The sequence below is a fragment of the Coffea arabica genome, chromosome 9e (genome assembly GCF_036785885.1).
Source record: "Coffea arabica cultivar ET-39 chromosome 9e, Coffea Arabica ET-39 HiFi, whole genome shotgun sequence".
Taxonomy (NCBI): domain Eukaryota; kingdom Viridiplantae; phylum Streptophyta; class Magnoliopsida; order Gentianales; family Rubiaceae; genus Coffea; species Coffea arabica.
In genome coordinates, this window is record NC_092327.1 from 37717030 (window position 1) to 37742659 (window position 25630).

The 25630-nt window shown below is 36.1% G+C and overlaps 1 protein-coding gene across 5 annotated transcripts; it reads left to right on the forward strand.

Annotated features, from left to right (window-relative positions):
• Window positions 1–371: 371 nt before the first annotated feature.
• Window positions 372–25393, forward strand: LOC113710578 (protein CHROMATIN REMODELING 20). Of its 5 annotated transcripts, none has more exons than XM_072066350.1 (25): window positions 372–638; window positions 743–808; window positions 999–1094; window positions 1199–1291; window positions 2181–2371; window positions 2453–2699; window positions 3264–3377; window positions 5168–5251; window positions 8124–8651; window positions 11616–11905; window positions 12373–12463; window positions 12565–12780; window positions 13377–13496; window positions 14364–14530; window positions 15520–15661; window positions 16320–16469; window positions 16555–16610; window positions 16696–16999; window positions 19045–19180; window positions 20750–20787; window positions 20897–21123; window positions 22157–22360; window positions 22452–22530; window positions 22609–22877; window positions 24719–25393. In XM_072066350.1, the coding sequence occupies exons 1-25, from the start codon at window positions 516–518 to the stop codon at window positions 25164–25166; spliced, it is 4479 nt and encodes a 1492-aa protein (XP_071922451.1). In that variant the 5' UTR covers window positions 372–515; the 3' UTR covers window positions 25167–25393. The 5 variants fall into 5 exon arrangements, with proteins under 5 accessions (XP_071922451.1, XP_027089467.1, XP_027089470.1 ...); XM_027233666.2 differs by having other exon boundaries at window positions 746–808; XM_027233669.2 differs by lacking the exon at window positions 372–638 and having other exon boundaries at window positions 746–808; window positions 2181–2363.
• Window positions 25394–25630: the final 237 nt, after the last annotated feature.

Consider the following 25630-nt stretch of genomic DNA (forward strand, 5'->3'; position numbering starts at 1 on the left):
TATATAATTTTTTAAAAAATTATTCCAAATAATATTTTATTTACATCATAAACATATTTTTTAATTTATATTATTTTTAATAACTCCAATCGACCTTTTTATTTTTTCAATTAGCTTTTAATACTACAGCATCTTTTATGATTTAATACCACTCAAAGAAGTAGAGGGACAAAAAAAAAAAACACAACAAATTTACCAGCCTGCAATAAAAACCCACGGTTGGAGCGCAATTTGGGACTTCCCAGAATTTTAAAATTCAAACAGATCTAATTAGTCAATGCAGCAGGGAAACAACTCAACCCCATAACATAAAACGTCGCCGTTATCTTCACCCATATAAGCTGAAAATCCTCAATCGACGTCCTCTTCACTCTTCGGTTCTCCCTCCCAAACATGCACTCGCATGAGTAATCGTAAAGCTATCGTCATAAACTCTCCTCTCATCTGTCTCTCTCGCCTTTGTTTCTCTTAATTTCAGTTTTCTCAACTTTCTTCTTCTCTGTTTTGGTTAAAATATGGACGAGGAAAAGGAAAACCGCGACGAAGAACAGGCGGAAGATATTGAGGAGGTTTCGGCTTCTTCTGATTCATTCATCGATGATGCCGATGACATGAACGATGACGTTTCACATCCTGAGGCAAGTCTAATGTACTACGTTAAATTGAGTTACTCATCCAATCGAATATCCCCACATTCTATTTAGAAAAATCTTAACTTTTTTTTTTTTGGAATTTTGCTTAGCAGCAACCCCTGACTGAGCAAGAAATCGAAGACCTTATCAATGAGCTTATAGAAGTTGAGAGCAAGGTATTCAAACTGGCAAGTTGTGTTTTTTTTTAATCTCACATATATTACATAATAAAAAAAGTTGTGTTTTTTTTCGAATTATTTGTTTTTCAGTTTTTTTTCCATTTTGGCAAGTATTTAGTTTTGGTTTGGAGATTCATAATTGATTATTATTGTTGTTGTTGTTGTTATTATTTTTATTATTTTGAAGGCTGCGGAGGCACAAGAAGCGCTAGAGGAAGAGTCGTTGGCAAAAGTGGAAGCTGAAGTTAGAGAAGAATTGCGGCAAGCTCTTACCGGAGATGAAGTAAAACTATTTCCTTGTGAAATTTGTCTAATTTTGTTATATAAAATATTTCTGTTGCTTCTTTTTTTGGTTGATTTTTGGTTTATTTGTGATTGGGGTAACAGTTGGAGAATGTGGCGGCAGAAGAAATGGAGATTTTTAAGGAAGACTGGGAAAATGTTCTTGATGAGCTTGAGAAGGAGAGTGCTAACTTATTGGTATGTTTCTTTTCATTTAAAAGATGCTGATTTTATTATACCTAGCACTTACCAATCTACTTTACATTATTCTTTGCTTAAAGTCTTTGCAATTAATTTTCACTATCGACATCGATTTCGAACAATAAGAGCTTCCTTACCTAGCTGTTCGCCAACTGAGTATCTTGGAGTGTTAAATGACGTCTAAAGTATTTATTCCACCTCTCATTTAAATGAAGTCACTGGGTAAGCTGTTGGGGTATGCGTTCATAAAGTACCGCGGAAGTTGCTTATTTCTTCACCTTTACGTACATAGGTCTTGATCTTCCTTGTCATTACTTTGCTATGAGGTTTGAGTAAACTGAGAATTGGCTTTCGGTCCTTTGTACAGTCTTTTGGATGGTTTGATTAAATTTATTGTTTAGTTCTTGGCAGTTGAATTCATTTGTAACTAGTATCTTGAACTACAGGAATGAAAAGCTACAAATAGCTCATGAATTTTATGTTCTGGAGAAAGTCTAGTGTCTGAGAATAATATTTTTTCTTTTAAGATTTCCTGCATAATTTATTCTTTCTGCTTATAAGTTCTTCTATGTTATATATTGCTCTGTTATGGGTAATTTACATTATGCATTTTATGTCTAAGTCATTTGAAACTATTATCTCAAACTAGAGGAATGAATGGGATCTGTAATGTTAATAGCGTGAGTCTCATGTTCTAGAGAAAGTCTAGTGTCTCAGCATAATTTTTTTTAAAATACAATTTTCCTGCATAATTTTGTCTCTGCTTATAAGTTCTTCTATGTTAATATTGCTCTGTCACAGGTAATTTACATCACGCATTTTATGTCTAAGTTATAGTTCCAGTTTATACCAAGTTGGATGGTTAATTTATGTATTCAAACTACAGGAACAACTTGATGGTGCTGGTATTGAACTCCCTAGTCTGTATAAATGGATTGAGAGTCAGGTTCCCCTTGGTTGCTGTACTGAAGCATGGAAAACAAGGACTCACTGGGTTGGATCTCAGGGTACCAGCGATGCTAAGGATTCAGTTGCGGCTGCTGAAAAGTATCTCCAAATCCACAGACCTGTAAGAAGGCATGTTTTTCTGCCCTTTGCAAGATATTATTTTTGATGCTGTTTTGAACTCTGATATGTAGATTCCTATACCTTGGACAGACGACATGGTAAAACTTTGGAGGAGGGTGCCAGCGGTTTTCTGGGGAAAAAACTTGCTATTACTGCTGATTCTGAAGTCGCCAGAGATAACATGGACACGGATTGGGACAAATTTGCTGAACTTTGCTCTGACAAGTCAAATTTGGATGGCATATCATTTGGCAGCAAGGAATGGGCTTCTGTTTACTTGGCCAGCACTCCTCAGCAGGCTGCTGAATTGGGCCTTAATTTTCCTGGAGTTGATGAGGTGAGAGTCTGCTGTAGTCTGTTCATATTAATCATCTGTTGTATGATTGCTGCACTTCTTGGCTTAGATTTTAGAAGCCTTTATTAGCATCTTGATGTCCAACTGCAATATTACTGCATTCGTTCTAGTTTCATTTAGTGGCCAAATCTATAGGCTTATACTAGGTGCTAGTGTGCAGGCTACCTCCCTTTTCATTTCAAGACTTGATGCACGGCATGGCGCTAATTATTCTGGCAGATATATTGTCTTTTTCTATAGGCTTATGTGTGTGTTTATATATTGCCTTTTTCTCACTGCATTAATTATTCTGGAATACATTACCATGTTTCTGTGATTTGCTGAGTTGACATTGTCATCATATTTTGAGAGTATCAAAGTGGTAAGCCTGGGTCATTTTTTGCAGAGGAGAGGGTGGGGGTTGATCTTAGGCTTTCTACTGAGACCCCTCCATCTGACCACCCCCCTTGGAGATTTTGAATATCATCAATTTGGAGTTGGCAGCATTTAACATCTCGTGTTGTGTCCATCTAATTTTATTTTTTCTGAATCTTCATCTAAATTCAGGTGGAGGAGATCAGTGACGTTGAGGACAATTCAATTGATCCATTTATTGCAGATGCCATTGCTAATGAAGGAGATTTAAGTCTCACTGAAGAACAAAAGAGAAATTTTAGGAAGGTTTGTGAATGGTATTTTCTTCCACATTCTCCTTTTCTGTTTATTAAGAGTTCGATGTTAATTGCTTTAATCCCAAGGTATCTTCTCCTTCCATGACAGTTTTCTTTATTCTGTGTTTTTGTTTGACCCTGCTATAGAGTTGTAAATTAATCTATTTTTTATTTAGATTACCAATGGAATTAAGTATTCAGTTAGGTTGAATATGAAGATTTTTTAGTATAATGGCTATGTGTATTTGTAATAATTCATTAAATAGTCTTGTTAATGGGGACAGGGACCTATGTCTCTAGCCCGTTAGATTTGGTTAAAGTGATGTTCCATGTATGTAACGGCTTCTTTTATCTTTGCAGCACTTACCCTTCTTTATGCCATGTAATAACACTCGGCACATACTTCTGTCACTCTAGCAGAGTACAAAAAAGGGGTGGAGGGTATTCTTTTTCCAGTGCTTGCCCTTGCTCTTATTGTGCCATTCAATCTCTTACGCTCTAAATTTGTATCTTGAAAGAAAGTTATGCCACATTAAGTGATGCTTATTGGCTCAGTAGCTGTATTAACTGATAATGATACCTTGGTTACTATACTTATAAGGTTGAAGTTGATCTAGCATTGGATATTCATGTCAGCAGTAACTCTTGAGTTTCCTAACAGAAACATTGGATGTTAAGTTGAGATCTTTACAAGAGGGGATTCAAGATATTTTAGCAAAGGGGATTCAAAAACTCCTAACTGAAATATTGTTTGGTTTACTAGCTACACTTTCCTGCGGTTCATATTCTCTAAATAGGGAAAAAATCTTCCTGGAATGTCTCTCTGTTGTTGCCTTCACCTTGATGAGTCTAATACACTTGGTTTGATGTAATTAGTTAGCTTGTCGTTATATGTATGAAATTGAGGAGGTATTCATGGTACTGATTACGTCAAGGCAGAGAGAATGAAGTTTTAGGAGTGGATGAAGAAAGACAGCAGGACCAGCTTAAGTTAGGAAATAAATGTACACTCACTTTGTAGAAAGGTTTGAAGGTGGGTGGTTATGGTGGAATGCAGGTTGATAATGATGGTCAGGATTTAGTATTCTAAAATTGATGCAGGTAAAATTTGGAAGAAGCCAGTGTGGATAATATATGCTCTTCTGAACTAGTAAATTTGAGTGAGTTATGAGCGTCAGAAAACCACCATCCTTGTGTGGTGATGACAGTGTGGAATTAACTTGTATTGATGCGACTGTGATGGATGTTGGGAAAGGGAATTATGGAAGGTTTGATGGACAAATTTTGCAGCAATAAACCATCAACCTTGGGGGATGTAAAGCAATGAATTGGAATCTATATTACCAAGCCCAGTGATAGTTCTAATGGTCCTTGATTATCTAGTTAATAAGCAAATTTGTAGTAATATTATGGGACAACTGGTGCACCATGAAGCTTTCCTTGTCTTGCCTACTTGATCAAAACCAGAATAATATTCTAAAGTTAATAACTGTTTGTTTATGTTTAAATTCATTCTTTAGGTATCCTAACAAGTTGTATGGGTAGTAGTTTGTCAAATATATCAATGACCATTATTAGTATTTGGGGTATGCAAAATGATCATGGTAATTGGTCAGTTTTCTTTCTATGTTTCTTCATTTCTTGGATTAGGCCTAGAATTCATTATTCTTGATCAATGTGTGGCGCCATTTTTCTGATGCAGAGGTGAGGTGCTTGACAAAACATAAAATTTTGATATGCAAACTGTTCTTCTAAAGAATTGCTCTTTGTTCAGGTTTTGCTTACTAGTTGAATTTACAGGTTAAAGACGAAGATGATGCAAAGGTTATCAGGAAGCTTCAGAGTCATTTGAAACGGAAAAGAAACATTAGAAGATGTAAGGAGGTATAGTTTCCAAGCTGTTACTTTTATTTTTGTCTCAGATTTTACTAGCATCTGCTAATGACTGCTAGGCATGGCTTGATTCATGTAATTATGGAGGAAACATTCTTCACGTGCAGCTTCACAACAATACGAAATTAGTGTCATCTACTAAGTGATGCCATAGGCTACATTATGATTATGATAAATCTTATGAAGATGCTCACCTGATTATGATGGGCCGCACCTATTGGGAATATTCGCTGTCTAATAGAGCCTGATTGCTATTGGGCCTTGTTGTAGTTTGCTGTGTAAACTCCCCAGCTAAAACAATTTTATATGGGGATGAATCATGGTGAGGGTGCATACTTCATGTCTGGCGGAGATGAAATCATCAATCATTTCTAACATTTTAATGTATAAAGTTTGAAGTATATAGATATTTTATTTCTAAATGACAGCAAGTCTCCCTAGTAATTTATGTGAAAATTAATATGTGATTTCTATTCAAGATGGTCAATGTATAAAGAAAAATGCATTTTTCTTTTCCTTTCTTATTTTTAGGATTCGGAGCTAGCTTATTTACTTCAGGTGCATATATTTGCACAAACACTGAACTTTTATATGCGTACGTCTATGTATTTATGGACTCACACTTCATGGATTATTTAAATCAAAACCCATGCACATGCACAACTCTAAATGCAAATGCAGCATTATGTACATCAATGTTGATGCTGTACATATACAATGCCATTCTCATGTCAGGTCAATACCATACTGGGGTCTGATAACTTTTAAATGTACATTTTCTTTTCCTAAGCTTCCATTGAATTGAGGTTGTAAAATATCCTAGAATCTAGATTTATGTGCATGCCTACATGAAAACAGCAAAACTTTTCTTAAACATTTTTGAGATTAATGTAAATTTTTTTGTGTTGCTCAACATAATTACTTGGCATGCTTGGCCTTTTCATTTAACAAATTTTTATTTTTCTGCCCAATTTGAGAAAATCTAGCAGCTTATTATCCTATTTGACTACGTCTTCAACACGGGCCTAAATTTGATTTTTGTAACCAACAGAAAATTTTGACTTGGATAAAGTAACTGATTTTAACAGCCCTAAACAATGACGCTAATGAGAAGTTCAGCTTCATACATACCAGGGTTAATTATGTTGACATGCATGCTATCTTTGCTTTGATTACAATTCTCTTTTCTATTAGTTTATGGGGAAATCTATTAGTAGATTGTTGGTAGCAACCTTTTTGGTAGCATGTTATTGCCTTTGAATGAACAGAAGGGGAAACTAATTGAGAATGTGACATGATTGATTTAGGTGGAGTTTTAAAGGATTAATACCTAATAAACTTCCCTTTCCTTCTTTCCCAGAGGTTAAATTGATAATCAGTTCAATTGTCTTGCTTGAGGGATAGTAATCACTCAAAGGGGATGTGCACAGTTTTACTTCATTGAACTTACAAAAAAATGTCGTCCAAGGGTCCAATATAATTATTTTGATGATACATTAACTGTCAATTCACAGTCGTTGGGAAATCATCGCCTACACATGTGGTTTCTTCTGTTAGTGGTCTATACATGCATTTAAGAAGCAGACCTATTTTTAAAAGTTGTACGAAATGATTTTCTGTGTCCTTGTGATGTTTCCTTTAACAGAAACTCCCATTGCATACTGCTTAATAGTCTCATTTACCGAAATAGTTTTTTTTGACACTGTTTTTCTCTTTAGTTTGTGTACATGAGCGAAAGATTGTGTATATGGTATTGAAATCTTTCGTGTAGCTTAGTCATTGGAATGAGTCTGTGGTAGATGCTTCAGACTTAAGCTCTTTCTCTTATTCACTCTTATCCTTCTTCAAGGGGGAATCCTTCTTTCTCTTAGACATACAATAGTTTGAGTTTTTGATGCATTGTCATCAGATCCTATTGAAGCTAATTTTTATAAGTTTACATATACTTAATTGCTGATATGTGTATTACCAGGTTATGAGTTAGATGAGTTAGAAGAGTATGAAAGAAGTATTTTTCTTTTACTTACTTTCTGATTGAGATTAGAGTGGTAAGCATTGATTTTGGTTATGTGGACTTTTTGTTGTATCCTTCATGACTTTAACCTGTTTTATGAATGTTGTGCAGCTAAACTATCACGAGTAATCACTCAACGCCCTTTTCTGTCTAAGATAGGTGTATGGATGTTTTTGCATATGTTAATAGGTGCTTCTGTGTGCGTGTGTGTCTGCTTTTTTTTTTTTTTTTTTTTTTTTAACTGAGGACTCTGAATAAAGTACTTTTAAGTGGCTTTACTTCTTTTTAAAGTTGAATAAGGCATTGTCAGTTGCTGGCATCAAAGTCTTGTCCTGTTGATAGACTTGTGCAGGGATTGGAAGTTAATGCGTTTTGGCATTTCTGTTTCTTAAGTGGACATTATGTTGATTTGTTACTTGCTTTTTGATTTATTTCTGCTTGTTATGTAATACCAAAGTGTATGTGCAAATAATTTGCTATCTGTTTGGATTAGCTGTTTTTGGAGGTGTTTTAGAAAAATTTTGCTGTAGCAGAGTTTTTAGATTATATTTTGGGATATTTTCAGAAAATATTTTGAGATATTTAAGAGTAGAAGAGTTTCTAGAATATATTTTGAGATATTTTTTAAAATTTTAAAAAAATTTAAACTAATTTTTAGATTACCTTTTAGAGTACTGTTTAAAAATTTTTATTGTATTTGAAAAACTAGTTTTTGAAAAACACTCCCATCCATTAAGTTTCTGCGGGATAATCAGTCCCCTTTTCCAGTTTCTATCTGTAGTCGGCCTGATGTGTATGACCAGGACTTAATGGATTTTTGACGTGCTGATTTGTTCCTTTTTTTACCAGGAGGTTCTAGGGAAAGAAGTTTCCGCAGAAAATGGAAGTTTAGGTAGTCCAGTTCCTTCAAATCTGTGCTCTATCCATTCTTTGAAGAAAAGTTCTCTTGAGAATGGCTATTCCCCTGATGGTAATCATGACGATGCCTTTCAAATGCATGAATCATCAAGCAATGTGGATGTTGAGAACCTAAAATCTAATGCGGATTCAGGGATGGATGCTCAGTTGGGTCCATGTGTTTTAGTAAACTCTCAGGACTTGAACTGTTCAGATGACTGTGATGGATTAGGCAGTCATAATCCTAACATGGATGGATCTCCTCCTCCAAGATGCTATGCAAGCAGGATGGTGGATATATGTGACTTGAAAAACAATGGAGATAAGATGACTTCCTCTAATTTCCCTCTTGAGAGAGAGAACAAACATTTTCGATGCACAGCTTGTGATAAAGTTTCTTGGGAAGCACACTTACATCCTCTTTTGAAAGTATCTATATGTTTGGACTGCAAAAACTTAATGGAATCAAAGATACAGGAGGTATTGTCGTTTGCTATTATTGCATTAAGTTTGGGGCATTTGGTAATGTTTGTGTACTCTGTTTTTATGGTTTTGTTTATGAAAATTGTTTGTGTTTAACCAAAAAAGGAAATGTTTATAAAAATGGGGCTTTGTTTTAAACACCAAAAATGTTGTTTTGTTTTATTGTAAAAGCATGTTAAATCGACATTGGTAAGTCAAGATTGTTCTTTATTTATTCTCACCCTCAACCAACCAACATCCCCTGCTTCACCTTATCCTGCCTTCCCTAACCCAGACCGCATATGTAGCCCACCATAATCCCAATCCCACCCTCATCCCTGCCCTAGCTCTGATGCTCACCCCTATTCAATCTTCACCTTCACGCCAAACCCACCACATGGAGCCAGAACTCGTTCCCCAACCCCACATTTAATCCATGATCTCTGCCCTCTCACCCAACCTTAAACTTCATTCCTTCCCCTTCTTTCATCAAAACCCCAGTGCACTAGAACCGCCACTCCTGCCGCACTGCAACCCCCTCGCACATCTCTGTCACAACCTACCACTGCTCATCACTATCCCACCCTTTTTGTAGGGTTCACCACCAAGTCTCTTCTACTCCACACCCCTCCACACACCAGAAGTTGTTGTCCAACCAAATTAATTGCATTTATGTTTTGTTTTCCTTTGAAAAGTAGAACAAGTATTTTGCTTTGTTTATGGCAAAAAAGAAATTGAAAATCTTGAACCATACTAGACGGTCTCTTCCTTATTCATTTTGCTATGTTTTTCGCCATTTATAATGCAATTTAGAGAAGCTGAATATAGTATTTATATAAAACTTCGATGATACAAAAAAGATGCTTGTCTATCACATTTCAGTTGATGTTGCTTGACCATTTTGATCAAACAGACTTTTCCTGAAACCATTTATAAGCTTGGTCTATTAGGATTAAGGAAAACAAAATCTTGAAGAATGAGGAAAGCCAATAAAATGCTATCTAACTGAACTTCAGAGTGCCTAGCTTCCATGTTACGTGGACTCTTCTCTACCCTAAATATGCATGTCCAACATGATATCACACCAGTTTTGTCATGGGATCTATGTTGGACACTTCATTGGAAGTTTCTGAGACTCCAAGTTAATGAACACAAGAAAAAAAAGAGAAAGAGGGTGAAGGGTGCAAATTTTATATAGTGTTTGAATCCACTGTTTTCATTCTAATTGTTATGTCTTTCTTCTTTCCTTCTCTATATGTTTTTTTTCCTATTAAACACAGGTACATACACGTTTCTTTTAAACATGAGCCAGAAGATAATTTAAGTTGGTTCCATGTTACAAATGAGGATATGGGATATATCCGTTTACCTGTGTCTGTGTCTTTGACGGCGTTGCTGTATCCTAGTTTTAGAAAATTAAAGAATCTGACACCTAGGTATTATAATGGTTATCGTTTCATCTCTTCTGTTTATTCTCAAATTGTTGCTGTATCCAAGTTTAAGAAAATTAAAGAATCTGACACATAGGTTTTGTAATGGTTATCAGCTGTCAGTGGCAGCTCAGCTTGCTGAATCAGTCCTATTATAACGCCATCTATCTGGGTGAATGGAGAAATAAACAAGCAAAATGGAAAGAGGAAAAGAACAAGAAAAGGAAACTAAACAAACGTATTTAGAGGTGCATTTAGTTCTTTGACTCATTGTTAGTTTTAATGTAAATGGGCTTGTTCCCAGTTTCTTAGACTCATTGTAATTTTATATTACATACTGAGGTCATCCTGGTTGGGCTTGTCTTTTGCCTTTTGCTCGTTTTAACATCAGCAAGAGTTTCGTCTTGAGAAGCTGCCTGTAGGCGCCTTTGGGTACACCTTTAGGCTTTTGAAAACTTCTGAAGCAAAAGTACATTTTAATCAATTATCACTTGTGTTTAATTGTCTTGAATAAAGTTGAAACAATTAACAATAGGCTTAGTGTATGGTTTGCCTTAATCTGAACTGTAGGTGGATAAAAGCCACTCCCTCCGTCCCATTGTTAATGTCCTGATTCACCTTTTTTGTTGTCCCAAAATTAGCGTCATGCTACAGTATTTTCATTCGTTCCCTCCTTACCCTCGTAGTGAATGTGTTAAAAAGTCCAAAGAAATTTAGTAGGACCCACTATTTATTATCCATTTAGAGAAGCTAGAGGAGTGTGTGACAACTCTCACTTTATAAGGCCAATGATGGCATGGCGCATGTCTTTAACATACGAAGGGATGCATTTGGTTGAGATGGGACCAGCAAAATCATTACATGATAAACACAAATTTCAGCTGACTGTTGTGCTTGTAACGGGGTAAATTTGGAAGCAAAGGCCTGGTTGTCAATAATGCTCACTTTATAAGGCCAATGATGGCGCATGTCTTTAACATATGAAGGGATGCATTTGGTTGAGATGGTACCAGCAAAATCAGTACATGAAAAACACAAATTTCAGCTGACTATTGTGCTTGTAACGGGGTAAATTTGGAAGCAAAGGCCTGGTTGTCAATAATGCTATCGCTGTACGTAAAAGTTGCGCTCCCAATAAACGTCCTTAAAATTGGGATGGTGGGAGTGCATAAATTCTTAAAAACATGAGGTATAAAAGTGTTGGATCACTTAACCACAAGGGGGCAATTGATGACTTATCTTCATATATTCTTTTCCAAACTTTTAGTTTCAAACTTTTAGCCAATAATCCAATGCTTTTAGTTTCAAGTTTGAATTGTTTTGTGGAATTTGATGAATACGTAGGGTTTGGTTCTGTGTTGTTATTTTTGATAATTTGAGTAAATGTTTTGCCTAAACTGGTGTCCAAAGTTCCCCATCTTTTGTGTGGTATTAATTAATTGCCTTTATTACTACCCCTCACAGTTAGTGCACTTGTTTTGTATCAAGAGATGAGGAACACTGCACCTAGATGCAATGTGTGGTATTATACATTGAATATTGGCTTTGACAGGATCTTGACTGCTCTGAGTGCTATTGCGGATGGTGTGGCCAAAACAGTGACTTAAAAAGTTGTAGATCGTGCAAAAATTTTTTCTGTGCTGGCTGTATAAAACGGAACCTTGGCGAAAAGATTTTGTTACAAGTCCAGAAGACCGGTTGGCAGTGTTGCTGTTGCATTCCAAGTATGCTGCAGGATTTGACCTCACAATCGGAAAAGGTTGTTGAATCTGATGGTCTGACGGATTCTAGTTCAGACACTGATTCAGATGATTCTGATGCCAATATTGACATAGTTATTGGGTATGTTTCATATCTCATTATGCTTGATTAATTAAATGCTTTTCTATCTTCCTCTAATTGTTTAGCTGATTATTAGGAGTAATGTCATTTTAGAAAGAAAGCAAGGGCACAAAAGCTAGTGATATTATGAGGTGCAAGAACCAATGAATAAACTTATGATGAAAAGGATATATTTTTAGGATTGAATGTTGTGTATGAATTTTTCTCCTTTTTTATGGCACCACAAGTGGTTTTGATAATCGGATAGATAAGTTTCTTTTTCCTGTGGAAAGTTTTGGGTATTTTTTTCGTTATAGATGGTTCAAGCTATACCATATACATTTTATTGCTCTCGTAATCATGATGCATGCTAATCCTAGTGGAATTAGAAGATGCTTTACTTTTGGCTATGGAATTTGTTTTTGAAGTTGTAAAATGTTGGCAACTTTTGGTGTGTCTAAAGTGTTATTGTCCTCCTGTTAAATCAGCACTAAGAGAAGACAACAAAAGAAGATTCGGAGAATTCTTGATGATGCTGAGTTGGGAGAAGAGACTAAAAGGAAAATTGCAATTGAAAAGGTAATTGCCAAGAACAGATTGATACTATAATTTTCCTTTGCCTTTTGTGCATATAAAAAAATGATAGTGGTATAATTCTTCATTGTTTCTGAAATTTATAGGAACGCCAAGAGCGCCTTAAGTCATTGGGGGCACAAATCTCGAAGAGATCTTCCATATTAAAATCTACAAGCTGTAGTTGGAACTCACCAGAGCGCAGGACAGTTGAAGTGTTAGATGATCCTTTAAGGGGCTACATAGTTAATAATGTAAGAGATGAAGGTGAGGATCCCATATGGATTCCTCCCAGCATCTCAGTAAAATTGAAACCGCACCAGGTTGAACTCTTGTTACGTGCATTTACACATTCCTTTTTGTATATGAAGTTCCTTCTTTTACTTTTGCCTTATTTTCACATCTGGATGCTATATGTTGAAATGTTTCTTAATTAGGCAAATGCTTTTTCGCCATCGAAAAATTAATTTTTTTTTTGTCTCTCGAGCAATGTGTTAGTGTCCTAATAGGACTGTCATTTGCCACTTGTGTATTATTTCACATTTTGTCATGGATATCCTACTGCTGGCCTTTCTTGGTAGTTCTGTGAATGTTTGAGTTTCAGTTGTTTTCTGTCTTTGCTTTAATTTTTTGAGTGCTTGCATTAAGTTTTTGTCATCTTTTGCTGAATTTTGTTCATGTTTAGTATTTCTTTTATAATCTTACTCATCTTTAATGCCTGTGGCTTCAAAAGATCATGAACACCCTTTCTTCAAAGAATATATACATCTTTTCTTACTTTCCTTGTACTGTCTCAACCTTTAATCAAGAAGTTTATATCCACGTGGTTGCTTCTTTCATCATTATATTATTTGTATCTTTTGTTTTTTGGAAGATGGTATTATAATTTGCGAATTTTTGGTTTTGTTTCTCTCTGCAGCTTGAGGGAGTTCGTTTTATGTGGGAGAACATCATTCAATCAGTAAAAAAAGTAAAATCAGGTGATAAGGGCCTTGGTTGCATACTAGCTCATACCATGGGTTTAGGCAAAACTTTCCAGGTAGGAAATTTTATATCTTTTTGCAGCTATCATGGATTAGCATTGATTAACTGTCTAATTTAGACATCTGGAATAGGTTTTTGTGCATTTTAAAGCACAGAAAGGTTCTATGGACTCATGGTTGCTGGTGGATATATATAGAAACTATTGGGAAGGGTTGGTTACAGTATGCTTTCAATTCTAAAATGGTGGGATGTCTTTTGAGCTGGTTTAATTGTGTGTTATGACTTGAAATGGATATACTTGACTAATGTCTATAATGATGATTGAAAACAGCGGTACTCTTGTTTTAAGTTAACTAACAAGATGGTAATCATGAAATGATATTGAACCTGAACCTTACATGCATTTTAGTATATCATACGTAGCATTAGAAGAATTGGGAATTGACTGCTGGGACTAACCCAAAGCAAACCCATGATAGGAATATTTAAATCTTTTTAAATGTTTTGTCATTAAAGTGATTTCTTGCCCCCTGCCCCAGTATTTGCCTGTGCACATAATTGTTTCTTCTTCCAAAACAGCAAAAGTATGGCAGACTAAGTACTGTTTCATAAAATTTTGAGTATATAGACCCGCCAGAACCGGCAATTGATATTTAATGACAATACATAAGCTGAAAGTGATTTGGTATCAGCTCAGTTTTCACTAGATGAATAACTTGGTTAATGAAATACTTGTCTTTGGTCTGAAGATTTTATCTGCAGATGAAAACATTACAAGGACCAATTAAATTCAGGAAGCTTGGCAAATGATATGTCACATGGCCTTTTGCCTTTCCTTAGTATTCATGACCAATATTTCTGGCTTTTCTTGATGGGAATTCATACAGGGTGATTTTCCTGATTAGTGCATTTGATTCTGCAGGTTATTGCTTTCTTATATGCTGCAATGCGAAGTGTGGATTTGGGTTTGAGATGTGTGCTCATTGTGACACCTGTTAGTGTCCTGCATAATTGGCGGATTGAGTTTAACAAATGGCAACCATCTGAAGTGAAGCCTCTCCGAATCTACATGCTGGAAGATGTTCCAAGGTTTGTCTTCTTCAATTCACCATCTAGTTTGATACCCTATACTCGAATAATTGTTGTATTTGTTAACTACCTTGTTCTTGCGCCCATGACTTGTTTTAGTTCCTGAAATGAGCATTTTTAGTTTTTGCTTATGTTTTTTATGACAATTTTATTGCACAAATTCTAGTTCCTATCTGCTCAGACGATGTACTTTCTTGGATGGCTGACTTATTTTCTTTTTCATGTGCAAGTGGTAATAACTGTTTGTTGGGCTGCGTCTCATTGTCATTGACCTTATTGTTCCTATACAAGGTCTAATATGAGCCCCAAATTATCGGCAAGGGCTTCTTGCTGCTGGGACATTCTCATCTTATGATTTTTGGCTGTGAGAGAATGGTTCATAATCGATCTTTGCTTTGTTAGTGTCATTTATGAGTCACAGATTTGTATTGGTTGATTTGATCTCCCATTTGTCCTGGCTGATATTGTTGACACCTTGTTCGTTAGATGATTGTGGTTGAAAGTTCAAACAGGACCTGTTTTCAAGTTAGGATTACAATTACCTAATAGGACTTGCAAATGATGGTCTACAGTCACGGATGTTATCATCCACGTGATTGCTTTTTCCTATTGCTTAGGATTGTCAGGCCTTGTATGATGTAAATAGATTGCCTCTTTCTACTTGTGTTGCTTTTTCCAATTGAGATCTTTGGGAAACAAAATCTGATGTCCTTGTCTTTAAACAGCTGTACAGGGATGTTACTCCTTGTAGAGGGAGTTAGCATGTTGAGTATCCTTTACTTGGTTAAGATATGGTTATAGAGCCTGTAATAATGCAGTTAGGGGTGCAGAACTTGTTTGAGTTTGATGGATGCCAACTTTTGTTTTAGTCAATCTGATTTATATCATACCCTTTGTTCAGTATGAAATGATTCTTTATCTTTTAGCAGTCTATAATGTGTACGAATTTGCTGAACTATTTTGTTTTAATTCAATAAACAATTTACAAGGGAACGAAGAGCTGAGTTGCTTGCTAAATGGAGACGAAAAGGTGGTGTCTTCTTGATTGGCTACTCTGCTTTTAGAAATTTGTCTCTTGGGAAGCATATCAAAGATCGACATATAGCAAGGGATATTTGTTGTGCCCTCCAGGTGATTACTACTGTTTTCTATTTGAATTTGTCTTGCTACTTGTAATTAATTGAAGAAATATATGTTCACTTCAATTTCACCATTCTGGAAAAGGTGGTACTGCAGATGCTTGTTGTGGACGAGTTGTAAAAATTATCTAATCTTGTTTTTAGGGTAGTACCTAACCTTTGGAAGTTTGTTGTGTTATTTTATCATGGAGTGACTTCATGTTATAAAGCTTTCTTCTCTTGTTGACTTGCAGTCGGACTCATTAGCAGAATCTTAAAATCTCTGTAGTACAGGGGTACAGGAAGGGCTAGTTTTATCCAGGCTTACCTTATTAGCTAGGAACGTCTTTGTGTATTGATACATTAATCTTGTAGATCATGGCACAGAAACTTTACCACTGTGTCAAAGTTCACCTTTAATGTTGAAGGATTCTAATCATGCAAACTACAGTAGATAGGATCAATTGAAAGGACATGGTATGGTAATTCTTCACTACCTAATTATTTGTCCCCTTCATTTCATGAAAGTCCACTATGAAAACTTAAACCAGATAGAAGTTTTCGTGCTGGTTACTTTGGAATGATGTATATCTATTATCCATTCTGACCATGGTGATATGCATTTGATGTATTTGATGCTCTATCGTGATAAGACTAGAGTTTTGCATCAGGATGGACCGGATATACTTGTTTGTGATGAGGCTCACATGATCAAGAACACCAGGGCTGATGTGACTCAAGCCTTGAAGCTAGTCAAATGCCAAAGAAGGATTGCATTGACTGGATCACCTCTTCAGAACAATTTAATGGAGTACTACTGTGTAAGGCCTTTGGACGTAGCTTGTTGTCATAACAGTCCAATTCCCTTGCTGCTTTTCTGATTGTGTAAAGTTTTATCTTGTTCAGATGGTTAATTTTGTAAGAGAAGGATTTCTTGGTAGCAGCCATGAGTTCAGAAATCGGCAAGACTTCTTAACGGATTTTTCCAGACTGATTTTTTCGTTAGTGTTACTTTTGCTAGGTTTTCATTCTCCTTACTTTTTGCAGCTTCCAAAATCCCATAGAAAATGGCCAACATACCAATTCTACAGCTGAAGATGTGAAGATTATGAATCAAAGATCTCATATTCTGTATAAACAACTAAAGGGATTTGTTCAGAGAATGGACATGAATGTCGTTAAAGATGATTTACCCCCCAAAACTGTTTTCGTAATAGCTGTGAAGCTTTCTTCTTTACAGAAAAAGTTGTACAAAAGATTTCTTGATGTGCATGGTTTCACAAAAGACAAGGTTCTTGGTGAAAAGATGAGGAAACGATGCTTTTTTGTCGGGTACCAGGCCTTGGCTCAGGTACATCACCGGTTTGCTTGTATTGGTGTTGTCATCCATACTTGCATGCTTAGGCAGACTATTTGTTGTACACAACTAGTTTGCACATGAAACTTGTGTAAGTCTGTAGTTTCCCTGATGTTTTCTCTTGCTATAGTTAAGAAAACGAAAAGTAACTGCATATTGTTTTAACCCTGAATGATGGGCTGGTCCTGGTAAGGATGATCAGATTGGTGAGAATTCCAGTATATATATTTTTTGTCAATATAAACTTAAAGCATTAAGCGGATAGCTTATTTGCTCTCATAGTGTTTAGGATGTTACCTCTCTTTTTTGTTCTCATGGTCATCTGGTTTTTTGATCTAAGAATTCCTGGATTGGGAAAATGCTTAGAATCAGCACGGTATTTGGTTTCATGGTTTGCAAGGTTAGGGAAGCATTCATTTTAAGGAATAATGGGTCGTTTAGGAGTATGAGCACCAGAATGGTTAATGCTAGAATCTGGTTTTCCTATACATGTCCTTTTGCTAGAGTGGGTTCAGTATTCATTTCAGTTGCTTGAGAGGTGTGGATCAGGTAACCTGTCACAAGAACATCCCTTTGGTTGTGGGCTGTGCAGGGTTGCAGAGTATGAAGCAACTCTCACCAAAAGGGTTTGTGAAGCCTTGTGATTGCTCTCTGATCCTGTAGAATCAGAGCATGTCCTACGTAAAATACATGGAGCTTAGTGGAAGGATCCAGATTCCCTGATGAGCTGGTAGGGAGTGGTGATTTGCAATTATAAGCTGTACAAGAATACTCTTTAGAGAGCACCCTAAATTTGAGTCCTATATTGCTGTTGCTTTTCAAGATTTATAGGAGAAATTTATGGTTAATGTTTTCATAACTGGGTTCGAGATTGCTTTTAGATAAAGATGAGTGAATTTGAGTAGCTCTAGCGTTTGGATCTACTTTATTGTGGTAATATAGTTTGGACTTCTTGTGGTTGGTGGTGTTGTTTCCCTGATGACTTGGATATGCTTGTTGTCATTGCCTGTGTTGTTTCCGTGGTCACTTGAATAAACGTCCATGTTTTCTGTTTGCCAATTTTAAAATTATTGAAACATGGAACAGTCACTACACAGATTTTTTTTTAGGCCTTGCGGAGGACAAAGTTCTTGTACTCAACTCCTTGGAAGAATGTCTTGGGAAATTTTATCCTTGTAGGGCCCTTATAGTTGTGCATCAAATGCTTTACGAAAGTGTCCTCTCATGGAAACTTCTCTGTGTTTGGATGAATATTATGAAACAGTTTAACTTTAAATCCTGGGTGTTTTTCATTAAAAGATGGTACAAACTCTTTTTGGCTAATGCAACAAAGTCTAAGAATTTGAATGTAATGGTAGCATGTTTATTGTACCACATCTTAGAACAAAAGCTTTGGAAGTGGTTACAGGTGGCTAGATGTTATTTCTGAGGTACTCTGGCTGAAATCATTTGCACTACACAAATGTGTGAATACTTGCAGCCAGAGGGGAAAACATGAAGTTATTTGCACTAGAAAATATTCTGGTTGTTTGGTGCAATGCAAACTGCTACAAAGTATTACTTCCAAGGGGATGTATCGTGGGTTTTTTCTTTACCCTTTTTCCTTGCCTTCTGAAATTAAGCAAGGCTTTCTTTAACTCTTAATCTGGATGGTGCCTCGCACACCACACACACTTTCTTTTTCTTTAGTTTGTTAAAAAAGCAAAATTTTCAAATGAAAGGTATTTGTGCTGTTTGATTATCTTTTGTAATGACAGTCCTTCTAAGTGAAAACAAATAATTTTCTTGATTATGAATCATTTCCAATAGACAAATAAAGTAGCTACTTCATTTTATCACTGGAATTGTAATCTTTTATGCAAGCGTTTAACTGATTTTTTGGGTGATTGGCTGTGGTTTTAATGGACTGGTTTTCACTTTAAGATTATCATTGCAAGTTAGCATTCCTCTGTTTTGGTTTAGAGAAACAAACTTAGTTGCATTGACTTGATGTTTCTTCTTGACTTTTGTATACCCATGTACTGGACCAAACCTTACAGATATGGAACCATCCTGGAGTTTTGCAATTAATGAAAGAAGACAAAGACACTGTTAGACATGAGGATGTTGTTGAGAATTTTGGAGGCGATGAAAGCTCATCTGATGAGAACGTAGATTATAATTTGATTGCTGGAGGTACACTTTATTTAGTTGTGGCTGATCCAACTTTGGTACTTGTTGCAATTTTTTGGTTCTTATTGATTGCCTTATTTGTAAATGATTTTTTTATATTGACAAGCATGGCAATCAATTTTAAAAAATCCTATCTTTATACATAAGAGTGGTTCCACTACACGGACATGATTTTTTTTGACATTTAGGTCTCAGGCCCTTATACCTGGCAGATATGTCTATTTTTTCAAGTCCAGATTGTTAGGGGGACTAAGAATGAGGATTTTGTTCTCTAGATATCTATGATGTGAATAGTTACAAGATCATTAAATAGTTGATCCATAACTTTCTGGTTGGGGCAGGTAGAACTTCTATCAACTAATTGATGATACCCTTGATATAAGTTGCAAAAAAGCCATAAAGATGGGATTTTGATATGTAAACTCATTCTGGATGCTAGAGGATTAGATTTCTTTGACTTGAAATTAGTACCTGCTGTGTGTTTTTTTACTTATTTATTACCAGGAGAGCATAATTTGCTGGAGATATTTCAAATGAAGCCAGAAGTTCCTTGTTACAAATTATATCCTGTTGTCATTTCTTTTCATTTAATGATAGAAAGATGTGTTATCAAGATCAAAGTGGGGCTATGTGTTAATTGTGTATTACTGGATGAATTAATTCATTCATTAGGATGTAATAGTTGTATACAATAAAGTTCTGGTAGAGGTTTGAAAGTGAAAATCAAAGCTCTTACTTTGGGATTTGAACAGTCAAAAATGAGACCCCCTGGTAGTGGCAGTGCCTATGCCTAATTGATATCGGTATTGTTGAACTATATCAATGGATCATATTATCAGAATTTTTTTAATCTTGTTTCACTCACTATCACCACCACTGTTGGCTTTGTTCCAGTACTAGCTTTAAAACTCCTATAACTAACTATTCTGTCTAAAGTTAGAGGCTGTATGGTATTTCAATTGGGTTGCTGTATAGTACTGCATGCATTAAGAGTCAACTGTTGTCGGCGAAGTAATTTATGTTGAATTAAATACTGAACTTAGTTGAAGTGAAGGAAGAACAATGTCCTGAATAGTTTTTGAGATAGTGTTTGTTGCAGGCAAGCAAACAGACTATGTTGAACACATTGAATATATCTCTTTCCAATTAGAGGAAGCTCTGGTTTTTTTATTGTGTTATCACTGTGCATTACTTTCAGCAGACATATATAAATTGTTAACCCTTCTTGTTCTAGTTATCTGTTTGTCATAAATCAGCATTATCCATTTGCTTTTACATATGCTTGGGTTTAATTGTGTATTTTTGGTTGCAAAGTGCATTAGAATTTGTACAAAGATTGAACTTCAGAAATTTTACACCCAACTGTAGATGACTTGTGAGCTGCCACTTGATGGAAGTTTCGTTTGCATCCATTCACCTTTATTAACCCTAGATTTTACAAACATTTGGCTGTCTCCCCTTAGTGCAGATCCCGTGTGCTTTTTCTGTATTTATTGTATAGGATTGTCACTGATTCTATCTTTCCCTTATATTAAACTTTGATGTCATGATAATGTTTAAATTTTTTTTCAGAAAAGCTTGGCAGAAATGATAATGGCTATCTTCATCAGGTTTTTACCATCCTACTTCGAATTCAACTTTTGGCTTGCCGTTTCATTTTTTGTTTCTTCTCTGTTTTTACATTTGACTCAGTGTTTCGTCCGTTCAAATGTTAACCAGGATTGGTGGAGAGATCTCCTTCAGGAGAATACCTATAAGGAGGTTGACTATGGTGGGAAAATGGTCCTGCTACTTGATGTTCTGACGTTGTGCTCTAATATGGGAGACAAGGCATTGGTGTTTAGTCAGAGCTTGTCAACTTTGGATCTAATTGAGTTTTATCTTTCAAAATTACCTCGTCCAGGGAAACTTGGGAAATGTTGGAAACGAGGAAAAGACTGGTACAGGTATGTCCACACTGTCTCAACAAATTGATGCATAAGCATATTAATTAATGTGGATTTGCAGTTTCTTCTCATATTATGATCATCTTCGTTCTTCTAAAATCATTTTCTCTTTCCACCCTAGATGCTGCTGTTATTGAGAATTGGGAAGCTTTTGACTTGATGTTGCGCAAATATCTTGTTGATGTTTCCTTTGAGTGTCCATGATTAGAGTGTTGCAAATTTCCCTTATGAAATTGGACGTGTATGCTGTTCTTTGGCTCCTCGAACCTCTACTGTTTTTCTATTGACATTTATGATCTTGACATGTATACTAGCAAGAATGCAGAAAACATTAAGCCTTTGAGGGGTAATGAGGAGCACTTTAGTGCAGTTGTAACGCTTCATGAGACTTTTGACATTTAGTGTAGTTACTTCCGTAGAGCTGCTGACAAAAATGTCCTTATATTATTGAACTGTGGTTTACTCACCCCTAAGTTGCGGTGGTTTTGGTGCTGCTTGGTGAGACGATTCTCTATATTGGGCGCCACAACTAGGGATTTTGAGGCCTGTTTAAAGATGCTTGCTTTCTAGAAAAGCCAATATAGTACTTCATACAGTAGTATTCATTAGTAGATTTCTTAAGCATAACACGAGGTCATCACCTTTAGTTCTGCTGCTATTTTGTCACTTGCTTTTCTCAATTTTCTCGAATGAAGATGTCCCTGCTGGTTTATTCTTTTTACTTGTGGATGGGTTCTTTTGTTACCATCATGTTTGTGATTTTTCAATTGGAAAAGTTAATGGTTTTGTTCAAAACGTGAAAAAGAATCAGCACTAGAGAGTGGAGTAGATAATTAAGGCTATCTCACTGGCTTTCGCAGCTCCTAACTCATTTGGGCCATAGAGTTTGGTACTCCCTTTAATGATGATCTTCTAGTTGGGTCGAGTTTTTACATCACTCAAATGTGATTACCCCCTTGTTAAAGTTCCTTAACTATTATTGACTTCGATAGAAAAGAGTGGTCTGCTTTATAAGATCATTGCGTCATTACAGGCTAGATGGAAGAACAGCGGGCTCTGAAAGGCAGAAACTGGTGGAGAGGTTTAATGAGCCGACGAACAGAAGGGTTAAGTGCACTTTGATATCAACTAGAGCTGGATCGTTGGGTATCAATCTTCATGCTGCTAATCGTGTAATTATAGTTGATGGCTCATGGAATCCAACCTATGATCTTCAGGCTATATTTCGGGTTTGGAGGTGTGTTTTGGGTTTTGAGCAGGTATGAATGTTGAGCAAGATATGAGATGATAAAATTTTAATTTTAACATAGTATTACCTATTGTTGCAGGTATGGGCAGACGAAGCCAGTCTTTGCTTATCGATTGCTGGGTCATGGAACAATGGAGGAGAAAATCTACAAGCGTCAGGTAATATTTGATCAAAGTCCTATTTCATGTTCTCTTTAACTTGCGTGTGACCAAAACAAGCAAGGACGATGTTAACAGGTGACCAAGGAAGGACTTGCTGCAAGGGTGGTTGACCGGCAGCAAGTACATAGAACTATATCAAAGGAAGAAATGTTGCATCTTTTTGACTTTGGTGATGATGAAAATCCTGATCCGCTGCATGAGTCAGGACAAGAGAAAATAGATGCAGCTGATTTTCATGTAAGCAGTAATATTGGAGCAGTTTTAAAGCAGAAAGTCCCTTTAACTTCTGGAGGCACATCCTCAGATAAATTGATGCAGAGCTTGATTGCCAGGCATCAACCAAGGTAGGCTTTGTTAACATGCTCAAGATATTTTTTGGGTGTGAAGTTAATGAGAGCTTACATTCTGACTTCTATCATGTGCAAATCTCTAACCTGCACCATTGCTTTTGTTTGTGTTTAATTAGAAGTGTGGGAATGTTGGTTTCTTGTGTATATGCATGGGAATGAAGTTAAGCAATTTTGCTTTTCCTGCTTGCACCTTCCTGCATAAAATTTTCAGAATTTGTAAGATTCTGTAGAAAAAGATTGAGATAATAAATAGGTGTTTTAACTACCAATAAATACCTTTTTTTTTCCTTGAAGATATTAGGATCAAGAAAAGCAGACAATGAATTGTAATTTTCATTTCCGGGAGGTTTTGCCTCTATATAAAAGAAGTTAATATGTCTGTCTTCTAGTTTATCATTCAATAGTGGCATGAGAATTTGTCAAAGGTGATTGGCAAGGCATTGTCAGTGTGTGGTTATTGCAAGTTTTGTGTCAAACTACAGTCGGATCACGACACCCTATATGGAGTTTCACTCTTCCGGACGAGTGAGTGAGATGTGTTTATTTGCTATGGCTACCTGACATCTGGTGCTTTTGCTATCATGATGATAGAGCTTTTCGTAGTGCTTTAGGTGGTTAGCCAGTAACAGTATCTTTCTCGCTATGCCTACCTGACATTTGGTGCTTTTGCTATCTTGATGATAGAGCTTTTCGTAGTGCTTTAGGTAGTTTGCCAGTAACGGTATCTTTCTCATAATCCCAGAAAGTCTTAATGCTATGTGTTTACATTACATATTCTCAGCCCTTCTTTATCAAGGCTCTAGAATGATTCAAAGACGTAATACACAGAAATCTATTTCCTGCCTGGCGTGATCAAATGTCAAGAAATTAGCCAGCTTCAACTTGCAACACTTATCTCAACCTAGTTAAAAGTAGATGACTAATTAGTTGATCAATATTGTGAAAATCAAATGTCTTTTGGTGACAGTGTTGACATTATTTAATGACTAAATCTTATATACACTGATAGTGTATACACTATCATCGTTAGATTCATGACATGTGTGCAAAAGTTGAATTTCAAATTCAAATTTTGCGAAATTCAAATTTTGCATAGTTGTCATTCATCCAATACTAACAGTATATACATTGTCAGTGTATGAAAGATTAATTCTTATTTAATACCTTAGATATTTCTTCAGTCTACTTCAACCCTGGCAGGTATAAAAAGCAAATAAATATTAAGGTATCAAACTTGGAAATTACAAAGTTTGGGCAAATATCTGACATTCTGTGTGCACTTTTTGTTCTCGATTCACTCCTGACATTCTGCAAGCCATGTCTGCCTTGAGAGTCTTTCCCGCTTCCATTTCTGTTGGTCCTAACCTATGTTGTTTTCGTTTTTTTTTTACCTTTGGTGTGAGCTTGTTTGTAAATGGTAGTTGGTAAGTATCTTTAGACTTTTAGATTGTCTATTTTCCTACTGTTTATGGAAAGACAGTAGTGTTTCTTCAAACTACTAGAATATTTATTGACTTGTTTCTGATTAGTTGGGAGGCTTTCTTCTTGTATCCTTCAATGACTGATCTAGGTCTCCAATTGTTTTCGTTTCGAGTGTCTATGAGATTATTTCATGAGAACTTAATACTGCATTATCTTAGGTAGGTTACAAGTTCACTACCAATATGGAAAACAATTTTGTTTTTGTGACGATCAGTTGCTTGTGTCCACCAAGAGATTAATAGTCGAGCTTGTGCTGCATTTCTTTTTGGACCTTCAGCTTGTATGGTAAACTTGGCTGTATGTCTAATGCAGTCTTATGCATATTCACTAATAAAGTTGTGCTACACATATAGATGGATTGCACATTATCATGAACATGAAACTCTCTTGCAAGAGAATGAAGAGGAAAAGCTGTCAAAAGAGGAACAAGAGATGGCTTGGGAAGTATACAGGAGAACTTTTGAATGGGAGGAAGTGCAACGAGTTTCACCTGATGCATCTACATTTGATCAGCAGGGGAAGAATAACAAATTTGCACATGAGCAGCAGACAGTACCTCTCGAGGAAACTTCATTTGATGAAAAACCAGCTCGCAGAAACACAGTTCCCTCTGCTCCTGAAATCAATCTTGAATCCACAACTTCACGCGCAAGAAACCGGATGATTACGAGAAAATGTACAAATCTCTCCCATCTGCTGACACTTCGAAGTCAGGGCACAAAAATGGGTTGCAGCACTGTCTGTGGAGAATGTGCACGGGAAATTAATTGGGAGGAGCTCAGCAAGACATCAGAAAAGTGATGCCGAACACCTCATTTTTGTTACTTGTTACTATTATATGGCATTTACTTATTTCAGATTTTCTGTGAAGGCCTAGGTGCACCGGAATTTATAGAGTATATCTGTCTCTGAAGGTAGTGGTTGTAAATCAATTCTTGTAGGTTTTCGCCCACGTGAAATTAAGGTTGTAAACGACATTATCTTCAATTCCAAAGAAACTTGATAGGCATAGAGCATTATTGATCTCACATTCTCAAGTGGAATTTGTTGCTCAGAGCAGGTTCTGTGTATTCATGAAAAATGGAACTGCCTGATGATATAATCATCAAGATGTTTCTAAACTCTGCTGCTTTCAGAACTCTCTCTCTCTCTCTCACACGCACACCCCACGATGAAAGGTTGGAATTTGAACATAAAGGAAGAATATAAAGGGAAGAAAGAAAGGAAAAATGAAAAAAACTGAAAATCATTCAAATTTAGTACGA

What these genes read in the sequence shown, in the direction of transcription:
- LOC113710578 (XM_072066350.1), top strand. Translation starts at nt 516, where the DNA reads ATGGACGAGGAAAAGGAAAACCGCGACGAAGAACAGGCGGAAGATATT. An exon ending in ACATTAGAAGATGTAAGGAG is followed by an intron (nt 5,252 to 8,123) that starts GTATAGTTTCCA and finishes TTTTTTTACCAG; the next exon opens with GAGGTTCTAGGGAAAGAAGT. An exon ending in TGGAATCAAAGATACAGGAG is followed by an intron (nt 8,652 to 11,615) that starts GTATTGTCGTTT and finishes TGGCTTTGACAG; the next exon opens with GATCTTGACTGCTCTGAGTG.